This window comes from Coenobita brevimanus, chromosome 108 (assembly GCF_032717465.1).
Source record: "Coenobita brevimanus isolate Jiangsu-jjx chromosome 108, ASM3271746v2, whole genome shotgun sequence".
In the NCBI taxonomy this organism is placed as follows: Eukaryota; Metazoa; Arthropoda; class Malacostraca; order Decapoda; family Coenobitidae; genus Coenobita; species Coenobita brevimanus.
In genome coordinates, this window is record NC_137061.1 from 3,383,616 (window position 1) to 3,398,631 (window position 15,016).

The following is a 15,016-nucleotide window of genomic DNA, read 5'->3' on the forward strand; positions in this document are numbered from 1 at the left end:
GTTACACGCGCAGTGGCAGTTGAAAAAGACTAATCCTGGTGGCCGTGTGACTTTGGACAATCTGTGGGAATGCGTATGGTTGTTTTGACACCGCTTATGGGTTACAGTCGGTATTAAAGTCCTCTGGTGCTAGAGATTCGTAGGGAGTGAACAGGGCAGCACTCTGACCATTCAGTACAGGGGCGGATGGATACTATAGCTTGGGTTGTGGGTTACGGTCATTTTCCCAAGCATGGCTAGAGCACAGCGGCCAACATACTGATTGCTTGAATATGGCGGCTGGCCGGTCAAAGTCCTCTGGGACTTTTACATCCGGATAAATGCAAGTAAATTCGGATAATGGTTTAATAGAGCCAAGGTCCAGTATCTGGATGATGAACAAGTCCAGATACTGCACATCCAGATAAATGAGGGATTACTATAAATATACTGTATATACTGTGTGTGTGTGTGTGTGTGTGTGTGTGTGTGTGTGTGTGTGTATATATATATATATAAAAATATATATGTATGTCATCCATCCATCCATCATGTATTCCTGTGTTGCCCCATGAGGAGCATAGGAGCCCAGGGCTAGGCAAGTTGGCCCTGACATTTAAGATGAGAGTGAATATATATATACTGTATATATATATATATATATATATATATATACTGTATATATATATATATATATATATATAAATAATGTCACAGGTCAGTCCAGGTCATCACCCCCTCCCCCCCTCCAAAGGCTGGTGAACATTTGGAGGGTCTGGATGATAACTCCAAATTGTCATGAGAAGGAGGTGATTAGTGATGAGGAGAGCGTAGTGGAGTGGCTGAGGGAGTGTAGCTGTGTTGTGGATTGGAACCAGTTCAATGAGGGATCTCTGGCCTTCTTAGGTGCTTAGCAATCAGAGTGTGCACATTCTGCACCTCAGCTAGGACAGCCATTTTTTTTTTTTTTTTTTAATGGTAGAGACTGTGGACTGCGGCAGCTCATGGGCTTCTGCAATCGTGTTCGCCCCATGCTTGTCCTTACTGAGCTTAACAATGTCCAATTTAACATCAAGGGAAAGGCTACGCCTTACCCATTTTGGCTTGCCCTCAGTACTCTCAGTAGCACCACACTTTTCACTGGGGTTAGTACCCTTACCTGACATGCTTTCCAAGTCACAAGTTTCAGTATTTCAGACACAAAAAATTATTTTCCCACTTAATACTGTACATTACATCATTATTTTGCAACAGCGATGGGAGACAATCACAGCAACAGGATACGAGAGTGAGTGAACGAGTAACACGGTGACTTCAAAAGGGTGGCAGGAAGAAGCAGACGTGTGCAGAGACCTTAGAAGGGATTCTGTGCATGGAAACACAAGGTGGGAATCCTGGCCCAAATGTATGATTTGGTTCGCTAGGGTGGTAGCGTGTCTGTATGGGATCATTGTATGCACCCATCACAAACATCATACCAGTGTTTTTTGTGATCACTAACCCAAAACTGGGTACAAGTTTGCACTGATTCTTATAACGATTGATCACATAACAGGTGATTGTATACTGGGTTATTACACTACAAAAACATCATCTTCATCATCTTGACCTCTTGTCCTACCTATGATGTGCTACGTAGTGTTCAAAAAGCAAAGAAAAGAAACGCAAACTAAAAATCCATTCATTAAATACTGAGAAATATATTACAAGAAGTCTAACCTGCAATCGCTCCATCTGAATGAGAAGAGAGTGCTTTTCGGTGCTGAGAGTCTCAATGCAAGTTTGCTTGTGGATCAGAGACTCTGTGAGGCCGTGAACACGCTGCTCCAACTCCTGAAGGCTACTTGAGGAACTCTGTTTGTGTGCCACCTGGGAATATTAAAAACAGTAAATTATCCCCGAGATGTAGGGGTCACAGCATGACTACTAGTCTATAACATTTAATAACTTCAACTTAGTGATGTCTTTTTGTTGTTTACTCTTGCAGCTATACATCCATCATCCAATTCTACGTTGCCCCATGAGAAGCGTAGAAGCCCGGGGCTAGGCAATTCGGTCCTGACATTACCAGATGATTTTATTAATATGGGAACCCAGGTAGTGATGGAATTAATAAATCTGCATTCAATCCTTCCGGTTTGAAAAGTCCCAGTCTTCTTGAACAAATCTGTTTGATGTCAACACAAACAAAGCAGAAAATAAGTTATAAAAGTGAAGGGGTTATAAGGGTGTACGGAGAATGACTTACACCCCCGACAACATTTCAAGATCAGAAAACTTTCAGTCACCTCTGGGGGTTTTGATCCATGTACAAGGCAGGACTGTCACTCCGGTGCCTTTTAAGCATTCAACTCTACCCTCTCACTTTTAATAATTCAATATTATTAACTACATCCTGGTTGTAAATGTACTATGTAATTATGTTATACAGTATCTTGTATGTTCACTTAAGGTTAACAATACTCTAAATTTATAGTTTTTAGATCTTATAATCATAGTATAAAGTTACATATCACCAACTGCAAAATACAATAAGACAAAAAATTATTTGTGATTTTCAACGCTCACAAAGCTACCGTCATAGATACAATGAATACTAATCATCTATCTATCTATCTAATGCCAGACGCCATAATCCCGTAAGGGGTGGCTGTTAGTCTTTGAGTTAATTGTTTTATGGGGAGGGGCACTAACCCTCTGCCAAACCACTTGCTGACAGGTAAGGAACACGTATGGGTTGGTTATATGGTTACCACCCAGTGCTGTAAATGGTTTCCTGACTTACAGGAAACCATTAGGTTTGTCACTCAATGTAAAGCCACCTGAGATGGAAAGAGGAGTAATAAAATGTGACAGGAATGATGGGAGAAATAGGAAGAGAAGAGGGCGGACACAGAAAAAAAGAGTGATAATGGTTAAGACAGAAGTAAGCACCACAACATCAAGTAAGTGGATGATGGTGAGAAATAGGAAGAGAGGGGACAGACGAAAAAAAAAGTGATAACGGTGAACAAAGAAGTAGGCAGCACTACATCAAGTCAGTGGATGATGGTCGCCACCACCTACCACCTAATACTAAATCTTACTTACTTTTTATTTTCATTTATATATAACAGTGGTTACATGAAACCCAGCAGTTACTGGTAGGAGCTTATTGGTAGTAGCTCAACACTACTGAATAAGTATTGAGAAAACAATAAAGTGGTGACCACAGCACAGCCCAGGACTTTATTACTATTCAAAGAACATACAGTACGTAAAAATGGTACGGGAATGTTGGTGTTCAAGGCTGGGGTGTAAGGTGACGAACAATTCCTCAGAAGTCATATTATACCTTGAAGATTTGGGCAATGATATCACGGATTCAAAAGCACACTAATTGGACTGTTTATTCTGTTCTCCTTAATCAGTCATAGAAATTTGGTTCAAATACATATCCAGCAATATAGTAAGCATACAGTAAGCCCTCGCTTTACCACACCCCGCTAGACCAGATATCAGATTTAATGAGCACTTTCAGATCCCCAGACAAACCGTCATACGTACTGGATACCATCCAGTAAACAGGAAAAACCACGTGGATCTTCCAGACAACTCTGGCCTACCGGATCAAACCGGATTGTTTCCCGCATGTGGGGTGAACCAGAGAGCAGTTATCAACGATTGCGGCATTCCTCCCCCCCCCCCACCCACTTGAGCCAGTCATGAAGAAGTGCTATGACGAGTGTGTGAAATTATGGGCTAAGTAGGTGCAAAACGGGTGTATACAGTTTTCATTTTTATTACCAGAATATGCTATTTCACTAATTTTCAATTAAGTGCTTTAAATACCACTCCATGGAGGAGGGAACATCGGACTTACCAGATTAATGGCTTTACTGGATCGGGCTTCCTCCCATTTCATCCTGTATAGAGAGGGTCTACCTTATTCAGAAAAGAAATTTCACGCAGTCTTTGGTTAGCAAAATATAGTCTGTTCTTAACTTAGGCTCAACTATTACTCACCTGTTTGCGAAGGCGGTCAATCTCAGTGTCACGGTCATGGAGGCGGGAAGACAAACTGACCTTTTGTCTTGTCAACTCTTCTCGCCCACACCGCAACTCCTGAGAATTAACAAACCATCTCATTATAATAATCATCACTATTATAGTAAAAGTCCTTCAATCCGACCACCGGTAATCTGAATATCCCATTACTCAAAATTTTTCAAGGCAAAATTTTTCGATTTTTTCTGGGCTTTTTTCAAAATTTTCCGGGCTTTATCTATGGATTTATCTGGCTTGGACTTACTCTTGGACTTGGATGTACCTGCCTGCAACTGTTCAGCTACACTTCTATGCATTTTCAGCATCTAAAACAATAACCTATATCATTTTAAATGTTTATTTAATGATCATCTACATATTTCTAATGTTTTCAAAGGTCCCTCCCGAAAGTCTGGGGGGGGGGGGGGCCAACAGACACTCAGTCCCCTGTCATTTGGATTACAGGACTTTTGCTGTACTAACATTTCCACCGTTGTTATCATCATCGTTCATGCCACTGTTACACCACCACGAATATAGGGACCCAGGGCTAGGGTCCTGATATTTAAGACGAGGATGACCACCCTCACTGATCCCTGAGTGGCATTGTGAGCCAAAAAATCTAACCAATTTTCATCATCATTATTACCCCTTCTGGGATTAAGGTGTCTGGCAATAGATAGATTGATAGATCTATTCATATCTATCTATCTGTCTATCTACCCACTGGTCTCTAATTATTAAGGTGGGATGTGGGGATGCCTACTCATTAGATAAAGTACTATCATTTGGTGACTTGAGTCTACAATAAGCGACAAGTCAAATGTTTTCCTAAAACCAACAAAACCATTTTTTATCTTGGGTGGTAACCTTATATTGCAACCAAAATACTGGGCTAGGGAGAAAGAAAATTGCCTCCATAATTCATGTCTGTAAAAGGGCAACAAAGAAGTTGGCTAGGATCAGGTATCCATCCAATAAACTTTACCCATGGCAAAGGCAAAGAAGAACTTGCACCTGGTACTTGTATCAGCTCAGGACCCAGGATACACAGGCAGATGTGTATGGTTGTGTGGAATAGTAAATGTTTGAACGACGAATGTACAATGGTAAAAGAAGTGAATGTGTTCAAGAATGTAAGGTATGCTGTGATGGCACTATGTGATATGAAGATAAAAGCACAGACGTGGATGAGTGGGAGAGTATAAAATGTGTGAAGTCAGGTATGTGTATATGGACAAAGTAAACGAGCAGTTGCTTGGCTGGTGAATGATGAATGGAGATGGGAATGGGATTAACATGTATGACAACTTGATATGTATGAAAGTCAAGCTTGAGGATAAGTATATCAACTCAAGATGTATGTAGGTCAAGTCTGAGTTAGACAGTTTGTCAGGCATCATGTGCATTAGGTGGGGGCACTAACCATCCACTCACTTGATGTAGTGCTGCTCTCAGATAAGTGCCCTTTCCTCTCTTCCTTCCTTCCTCTTCTGTCTTTCTTTCCATCATTCTTTTCACCTCCTCCTGTCTATGGGTGACTCTACACTGAGTGACAAGTAAAATGGTTTCCTATACACCAGGAAACTATTTACTATGCAGGGTGGTAACCATATAACCAAATTATGGCACCTGGTGGTTTAGTGGGTAATTATGGCGCTCCACTCATGGATGAGTGAGGATGGTCACTCATCTTAAATGTCAGGACCAACTTGCCTAGCCCTGGGCTCCTACATTCCTCATGGGGCAACACAGAATTAGATGATGATGATGGTAAACCTCAACCACCCCTCACGTGTAAATTCTTATATGTCACATTCTGCTGAGTGTCTTAACCTACTACACAACCATGCATCTATTTGGTTACATGGTTACAATCCACTGTAATACTTTAAATGGCTTCCCAGGTTACAGGAAACCTTCTGGCACCAGTAACTACATAAAAATCTTTAATGGCAAATACCAGAAGAGAAAATAATAACAGACTACCAACCTCCTGGAGTTGCCTTAGCTCCCCTTCACATTCTGTCCGCCTGGCTCGTTCCTGAGACAGAGTTTCTTCCAAAGCAACCGCATCAGCAGCAGCTCGTGCAGCTTGTTCCTGGGCTGAACTTTCCAGCTCAGTCACCTCTGCTGTGAGTCTCTGAATCTGCTGTGCTGCTCCTTCCATCTCCTCACGCAGCAAATCTCGTTCACTCCTAAATATACAAACACATTAACAAGACAGTTAGAAAGATGTATAATCTCCTGACTAATATAAGAGTAGCAGTTCATTACATGGATAAGGAGATGATGAAAAAAATAATAGTGGCCATGATCCGCCCCAGGTTGGAATATGAGGCAGTAATGTGGTCCCCACATAATTAGAAAGATATAAACAAGATCAACAGAATACAAAGAACAGCAAACAAGATGGCCCTTAGCCTAGCAGATGTCGTACATGGAAAGGCTGGAAAAGCTAAATCTGCCTACCTTAGAGGAAAGGAGAGAGAAGGATGACATGATTGCAGTGTTCAGGGCCATGATGGTTGTAGAAAAAATTGACAGAGAAAATCTGTTTGTATGGGAAGGAGAGTAACATGAAGACACAGGATGAAACTAGAAAAGCCAAGTGCTTGAAGGATATCAAGAAATATACAGTAGTTTTCGATACAGATGCACAGACCTGTGGATTACCCTAGACAAAGAGATTGTCCAGTCTTAAAAACAAGTTCAATGCAAAATTTGACTTACTGAGATACAGAAACGGGACCCCACGAATGTAACTCATTTACTATATATCAAAACTAGGTGAATACAACACCGTAAACAATCAATTCTTTACATGCTTATACAGAGTATTTTCATACAGAAGTACCTGAAATACACAAAATCATAATCCTAACTCTATTTCCTATTACACATTTAATACATCAATAACAAGGGTCCCATATGTGGTGGTGCTGTGTAGAACACTCTCTCATTCTATGATGAGGATACTTTTGAAAAAATATACTATGATTGCATAACGGTTCATTGTACACTGAGTCAGTTATAACATGAGTCCAATGGGAAAATGTCTTTGGTCACAGGTCACCAACTCAGCAAAGTCTAAAAACAAGTTTCCAACTCACCGAAACAGGCAATTACTTCACTACACTTTACTTGCTGCTTACCAACAAAAAATAAGACTATAAATTCATTTCCAACTAGCCTAACTGGTAGTTGCTTCATTGCCTTCTACTTGCTGCTTTTCACCAAAAATCAATCCACCCATCATCCAATCCTACATTGCCCCATGAGAAGCGTAGGAGCCCGGGGCTAGGCAGTTGGTTCCAACATTTAAGATGAGAGTGACTAGCCTCACTCATCCCTGAGTGGCATTATATGAGCAATCAACCCCCAACCATCCCTTGGATATAAACCTTCACTGGCTCAATCCGATTGGAGTGCAATAATTACCCACTAAACCACCAGGTACCAAAATTTGGTTATATGGTTACCACCCAGCGTAGCAAATGGCTTCCTGGTATTCAGGAAACCATATGGCTTGTCACTCAGTGTACAGTCACCCACAGGCAAAAGGAAGAGGAAAGAATGAAGGACAGAAAGACAGAAGAGGGAGTGTAAAGTCACCCGTAGGCAGAAGGGCAAGGAAAGAATGACGGAAAGAAAGACAGAAGAGGAAGGAAGGAAAGAAAGATGGAGGAGAGGAAAGGGCAGACACCCGACAGCAGCACTACATCGAGTGAGTGGATGGTGAGCGCCCCCACCTACCACTATCACCAAATTAAACATAAAATTTAGTTTCCTGCTAACCTAAACTGAGGGTCATTTCACTTCACTTGCTGCTTACCAAAAAAGTCTTAGAAAATGTTTCCAATTCACTTAAGCTGGTAGTTGTTTCACTTCACTGCACTTCATTTGTTGCTTCAACTCAATACTGCACCACATTATTTTTCCATCACTGACACTAACACTCAATACGGTAGTGACTGAATTCAAAGGCCATCTTAGAACAAACAATTGACTGCAAGCTTGCATGACAGTGATCACACAAGCAAAAACAGCAATCATACATCAACCGGTGAGGTTTTATATGGGATGATAACAAATGTATAAGTGAAAATGATATTTTGCCATATATGGGGGGGAGGGGACCAAATTTTTAAGCATCATGTAAGCAACTCATTGCATACCGGTTCATCATATGACAAGGGTCTGCTGTACCCTGGGTGGGGAGAAGCAGCTGCAGCACTCATCCACGGGCCAAACCTCCTCATACAGTATTTCCCTACAACTCACTGATACAGTACAGGCAAACCCCAGTTTAACGATTCAATTGGTTAAGTAAAAACCCATCGCTAGGCGGAGTATCGTATCTCGGGGTAGATTTAACATGTAAAGTATAGGGATGCGTTTTTGAGCCTTGGGTTTCCCCCCCAACCAGGTCCTTATCCAACCCAAATGAGTCCAAAAAAAAAAGTTTAAAGCCAATCTAAATAGCCTAACAGCTGTAAAAGAAGCTAATCTAAGCCTAAAACCAGTGCCTGTCTCGCTTGTACCCAGTCAAGGTCACTGAAGAATGCAATTTCAGACTCGTATTCAAACTCGGTAGCGAAGAAGCAGCAGCACTGTATACAATCCCACCATCAGATGGTCCCAGGACAATTAAACGGACATCTGTTATGCATAATAATAATGTGTGAATGACGCAGAATCATCCAAAGTGCGAATTGTTGTGATATAAAATCTTTGATATTTTGACGGGGAATTCCCTTGATGGGGAATGTGATTGGGGGTAGACTTTTCAAAGGCCCTTCTTTATGTCGTTTTAGTTGCTGTTCTGGTTGCTGAGCTCCTTTATTTTCTTCTTTCTTATTTTCCAACATTTATTTAGAAATTTCTTTGTATTTTCAAAGCATTTTGCCTTGAACAGCCCGAATGTAAACACATGATTTATCAGTGTCGGTTTTCATCAATGCATGAAATGTATACTCTTTAAGGCTTTCATAATAATTAATATTTATTTAAAATTATTATGTATTCCATGATAGGTTAGATGTTCAATGGTCAAACATGAAATATTCCTTGTTGAGTTGCCTAGTTGTCCACACTGTTTTGTACCTCGTCTGATGCGCAAGAATCTGTACCCCTAATGAAAGTGTTCACTCCACCTATGACTACAACACATTAATCTAGGTCTAAAAACAGTTTTTAATTCAACCAAACACTTTAAGTCTAAAATATCATCAAAATCAGTAAAAAAATATATAAACCCATTGCAAAACCTGGGGTAGGCCTAAGATACACGGGGTAGGGCAGTATTTCTACCTCCAGCACTATTCCAGGGTATCGTATCTAGGGGTACTGTAAATCGGGGTTTGCCTGTATATACCTAGTGGTAAGTGCGGGCACTCACCATCCACTCACTTGATGTAGTGCTGCTCTCAGGTGCCTGCCCTTTCCTCTCTTCTTTCCTCTTCTGTCTTTCTTTCCTTCACTCTTTCTTCTTCTTTCTGTCTATGGGTGACTCTACACTAAGTGACATGCCAAATGGTTTCCTGTACACCAGGAAACCATTTACTATGCTGGGTTAACCACATAACCAAATTATGGCGCCTGCGCCTGGTAGTTTAGTGGGCAATTAAGGCGCTCCAATCGGACTGAGCTGGTGCTGATTAATATCCACGGGGTCGATAAGTATACACTCGTGATTTAAGGTAGCCCCACAGAAAAAAATCACAAGGGACGAAGTCAGGGGAACGGGCTGGCCACCCAACACTGCCACGCAATGAGATCACACGACCCAGAAACATTTCCCTCAGCACTTGCAATGATCTTAGCTGTGTGTGCCGCAGCTCCATCTTGCTGAAACCACACACTCATAAACCCCAAACTCTTGAAGCCCTTAAGGTTGCTATTCAGCAGGAGATAGCCGCTGTTCCACCCGACATGACCCGTTGAGCCATGGCAGCCTTCAGAAATCGCCTCCCAGTGTTTATAGACAATGACGACCACCATCTGGAGGATGTTATCTTTAAAACATGATGAATAAAAACTGTACTGAATGGAGTTTCATGTGTGTAAATAATTCTTTTTTTTTATTTACCTTTGAAATGTGGGACATTTTTCTGGGTCACCCTGTATAAAATTAACACTATCTGACTTTAGTAAAATGGACTGTAGTTCTATTTTACTCATGTAATTAAAAGTTTTTACTTGCTCTTGAAATAAGATGTTTTTCCTATGTTATTTGTGTCTCAAAGTAACAAGACAATACCATTAAAAAAAAAAAAAAAAAATCTCTGTACTGAAAGAACTACTGGATACCATTTGTATCCCTGTCACTACAATGAGTTTTCCATGGACTGAATAAAACTGATCTACTACTACAGCAACTGTCAGTAGCAAGAATGCTATACAGAAAGTCCTTGTTATAGCTTCCCTATTTTAACATTTATTTGTCACATTGAGTCCACAATAAGTAGTAGTGTGTGTGTGTGTGTGTGTGTTTTAATGCGAGAAAGAAGGAACCAAAGGCCATGAGCCCGCAGTAACAGTTCCCTCCAAGAGAAAAACAAAATACAATAGAGAGCCAAATTCAAGATCCGATCATTTTGAGATGCCTGGACACACTGCGTCTGAAAGACTGGAGATCATAGGCAGCAGGAAATACAGACAGAGGGAGACAGTTCCAGAGCTGACCTGTTGCATAAATGAAAGACTGGGAGTAACGGCTAACTCTTGCATTAGAGAGTTGGACAGAAAAGGGATGAGAGTTTGCTGCCAGACGGGTGCTACGCGCCCGTCGTAGAGGTGGAGGAATGCAAGCAGACAGTTCAGAGGAGCAGTGACCATAATGCATTCTTCCATAATTTTATTTTTATTTAGTAGGCATGGTTGTTCATCAGGTCCTAGACTTTTCCAGCATGTGTGTGGAATGTGCACAATCGTGTGATGTGGGCCAAAGCATACCCAACTATAGTACTCTTGGCCATCATACATGCCTCTCCTTCCCACAGTGTGCAGAACATGACTTGATCAGTGGCCCACTATGCAACTTCTTGTCCCTCCTCCTCACTCTCAAGTCTTTCTATCATCACAGTTCATTTTATGTAAAATAAGTGTGTTTAAACATGTGTTTGGCAATAAGGTGATTAACTTACTTATAAATGTTTGGTACTTTTAAGGTTAATCTGAGCAAGGACAGAGTCAGCTAAGGAGGGACATCAGGGGTAATACTGGGGATTTTTTTCCCCTCTCCCTCACTGGCTGTGTCTTCTGTACCAAGCTCCATAATGCTCAGCGTGTTGCTGACCAAACTGCTATGTTATAGTCAAGCTGACTACAGGAAAATTGCCTGTTAAAATTCCAATGATACCTATGAAGCTGATTTGCAAGTTTTTCCAAATTGACACCTGATTTACAGAACCTCTTGTATGGGAAAAATTGTGATATGCTGGAACACACCACTGAAATATAAAGTATTACTACCTGTATATAATAAACATAAAGGATACCCTTGCTATATGATCATTTGCTTAAACGGTCAATTTTTTTTTTTTTTTTTTTTTTTTTTTTTTTTTTGTGATGCTAAATTTATTGTTACATGATCGTTTTTCTTACTTGCTCAGTTGCTACAACCCTAAATTCATTATACAAAAGGTATTCACAAGTGCATCCCATTCGGAAAACAAGGGCATGCTGTAATTATACTGGAAGGATTATAATAAAACAAAAGAGACCTCATCTGTTGCAGCTCAGCCTGGTGAAAATCAGAGTCTTGGTCACTCATGGGTCCTCCTCCTCGATCCTCTTTAAGTGTGGCTATTAGTTTTTCCTTGCTCTGTAAAATTCGACCAGCCTTGGCCTTGTACTCTACTAGTTCCTCACGTGATGCACTCAGCTCCCCACGTACATTGCAAAGCTGAAGGGGTTAAATGGTATAAAGTATCAATACTATGAACAATCATGTGGTTGTCAGACTTAAAACTTAAACTGTGATGGGGAGGGCATATCCACAATTTTTTATAGACATTTATGGACAGCCTATGGGACTTAAAATTGCTTAGAATGCACCCCACATTACAGACTGCAATCAGCAACATATATAAAGAGGCCAGACAAATTTTACCTTTGTCACTTACTTCAAAAATTATTACCCAATAATGAGGGCTGCCATCTTCTTTATGTTTTAAGTTTTATACATACATCCATTATTTCTAAAAGTAAATAAAATGTAACCAATGATCTCTAAAGCAAAAAAATTGTCTATCTATCTATCTATCTATATACATAGGTGGGCAGTGCCGAGGTACAAAAGTACCGAGTTACAATTCGAGTACCAGTAGCAGTAGTGAAACTAATTTTTTCGTCATGTACCGAAATTGGTACTGATACATTTTTAAGCATATTTTGTCAGTGCTCGGTACTGGTACATTTTTTTTATTTATATTCATACAACGTGTGATATATAAAAAAAAAAAAAATTGAGGACCGCATATGGTCAGTATTGTAGTATCATTTTGAATTGGGCGCGTGTTCTCTCTGCACCTCAGTTCTTCCACTTTAGGGTAAAATACCCCATTTTAAGTTATTTTGACCATATATAGGGTAACATTCAGGTACTTTATGGTAATGGTAAAGTTTTCATTTAATAACATGTTATATACAGCACAGTAAAATTTCAACATAAATGTCAGTTTGATGAATCTAGGGTAATCTGTCCAATTTTAGGGCATTTCAAGACGAGGAGTTTGAGTAAAAAACTATTTACCACTGAAGATGATGACGAGCAGGACGTCAAGGAAGAGTTTTTCGACCCCCCCCCCCACCCCGTGTAAAAGGGAGGAAGAAAAGGGAGACTGGGATAATGCTAGTAAAATGAATTTTTTGAGAAACCCCACAAACATAAAATCAATAAGGACTGTTTTCCTTGCAAAGGTTTTCAGAGACTTATTTGTAACTTATAACATGCCAATACCATCCAGTGCTGCTGTGAATGTTTTCATAGGGAGACTGGGATAAAGCTAGTGAAGGAATTTTTTGAGTAACCCCAGAAACATAAAAACAACAAGGACTGTTTTCCTTGCAAGGTTTTCTGAGACTTATTTGTAACTTATAACAAGCCAGTACCAGCCAGTGTTGCTGTGAACGTCTGTTTTCATTGGGGAAGGATGTGGTCAACCCAAAACGGGCGGGACTCAGTGACTATCATTTTGAAGTGCTCATTTTCCTCAAGGGCAACACTGGAAACGAAAACTGAAGTGCACTGTGTAAATATTAATCACATTACTGTGCATGTAATGACACGATGTAGTCATAAAACTGTTTATTTTCATAAACAGAAAACTAGGTGTATAAGAATGTGAATTATAGTGGCCGCTTAACCCCTTAAACGCGGATCGTCTCGTTTGCGACGCTCGGCAAAAAGGACATAACGGCGGAGCGTCGCATTTGCGATTCTAGTAAATTTTGAATAACCGCGGGCAAGCAGGCTCCAGCTGGTATTGTCTATCAGTACCACCACCCTCTAGCTACAACTAGCATACTTTACCTTTGTACTACTGACCTCAGTTGTTGCCAAGTATCGCGTTTTCCCCCCGTCCCCCCCCCACCACAGCCCGGCCAGCCTGGCTGTGATACATGGCAGCGCTCTGAGCGCTCAGAACTGTAAATCTGCGCTCTCCTCTCACAAGCAGTTCATGCTACTAGGAAACGCTTGTTTCCCCAGTTGTAACACTAGCTTTTTTCCTCACGGTTTGCCCCTGTTTAGCGTCAGTTTACTGCAGGCTTTCAAAGTGACATTATGGCGAGTTCTAGCTCTTCCCAGTCAGTGCAAGCGGCCGACAGGAACGAGAATAAAGGGGCGGGCATAAGGCAGAATAAAAAGCGCGCCGTGGTGATCTTTTGGGAAGTAATATGATTGAAAATAATGTAGTATACATGTTTTTAGCTGTGAAAATGGAAATGTTTGTTGAGTGACGGGAAGACCGCCGCCACAGTGCATGTCGGCCGTACGCTCCGTTGATTTTAGCCGTATTTTCAGTGCTTATTGTACAAATACGGATTTCTAAACTACCTTTACGTTGTAGTATAAAGTTTACTGTGACAGAATGAGGCTGTGGTAGAGGGGAAACCGGGTTGCTGGAGGTGTGAAAGTGAAGATTTGGTTACCCAACTTTGCAAGTCTCCACAAGTCCTTGGGTAGTCCACGAAAGCTCAACATCTGTCTCTGGAGAAAGCTGAATGTAAGTACTATCTGCCATACCAAGTATAATGTTCTAGGGTTAATCTCTGATTTTTGGCGAATATTTTCCTACAGGTACTCAGACCGCGATACAACCCCGCCACTCGGGGGGGAACAACTGTACACGGCCGCGTTTAAGGGGTTAAAGTTCAGAGGCCTATGTCTATCTATCTATCTATCTATTGCCAGACGCCTCAATCCCGTAAAACCTTACGCTTTAGTCACCCCCGAGTTAATGTGATTGTGACAATTGTCTGACAACATCTTTCATCTCTCCTAAGGTCTGGCTCTGCTGACCAAGACTGGTCTCTGGGTCCTCAGTGTGGGGGGGGAAAAAAAAAAAAAAAAAAAAAAAAAAAAACTGAGCAAGTTTATTTATATTCATGTACCAAGTACCGAGTCGGTACTTGTTACTGTACTTCTTTTCTTTTTGTACCGGTACCGGTAGTGACACTACAACTTTTAGAAAGAACTGGTACCGTTAAAGACAGTACTTTTTGCGTACCGGGTGCCCACCTTTGTATGTATATGTGTATGTGTATATATATATATATATATATATATATATATATATATATATATATATAAACTCTTTTAGGTCTATGCTGAAAGTACAATTTTACTGTAAAGCTGAAAGACTATGCCAGGACTTGTGTGTGTCAGTCGGTCCTCACTTAAATGTCTAATATTTATGAAGACAAAATGCTACTTTAAGTGAAATGCCTTCAATCAGACATGGCTCAGACTTAGTTCTCTCTCTCTCTCTCACACACACACACA

At 40.7% G+C, this 15,016-nt stretch overlaps 1 protein-coding gene across 1 annotated transcript in view; it reads right to left on the reverse strand.

The window, feature by feature from the left end:
- The window catches only part of LOC145416898 (golgin subfamily A member 5-like), a 65,770-nt gene that overhangs the window by 22,206 nt on the left and 28,548 nt on the right, over positions 1 to 15,016 (reverse strand). Inside the window, exons 10-13 of the mRNA XM_080285763.1 lie at positions 11,733 to 11,914; positions 5,999 to 6,203; positions 3,985 to 4,083; positions 1,699 to 1,848 (exon numbers count right to left, since the gene is read on the reverse strand). Of these exons, the coding sequence (XP_080141889.1) occupies positions 1,699 to 1,848; positions 3,985 to 4,083; positions 5,999 to 6,203; positions 11,733 to 11,914 (636 nt within the window). The remainder of the gene's footprint in view (positions 1 to 1,698; positions 1,849 to 3,984; positions 4,084 to 5,998; positions 6,204 to 11,732; positions 11,915 to 15,016) is intronic.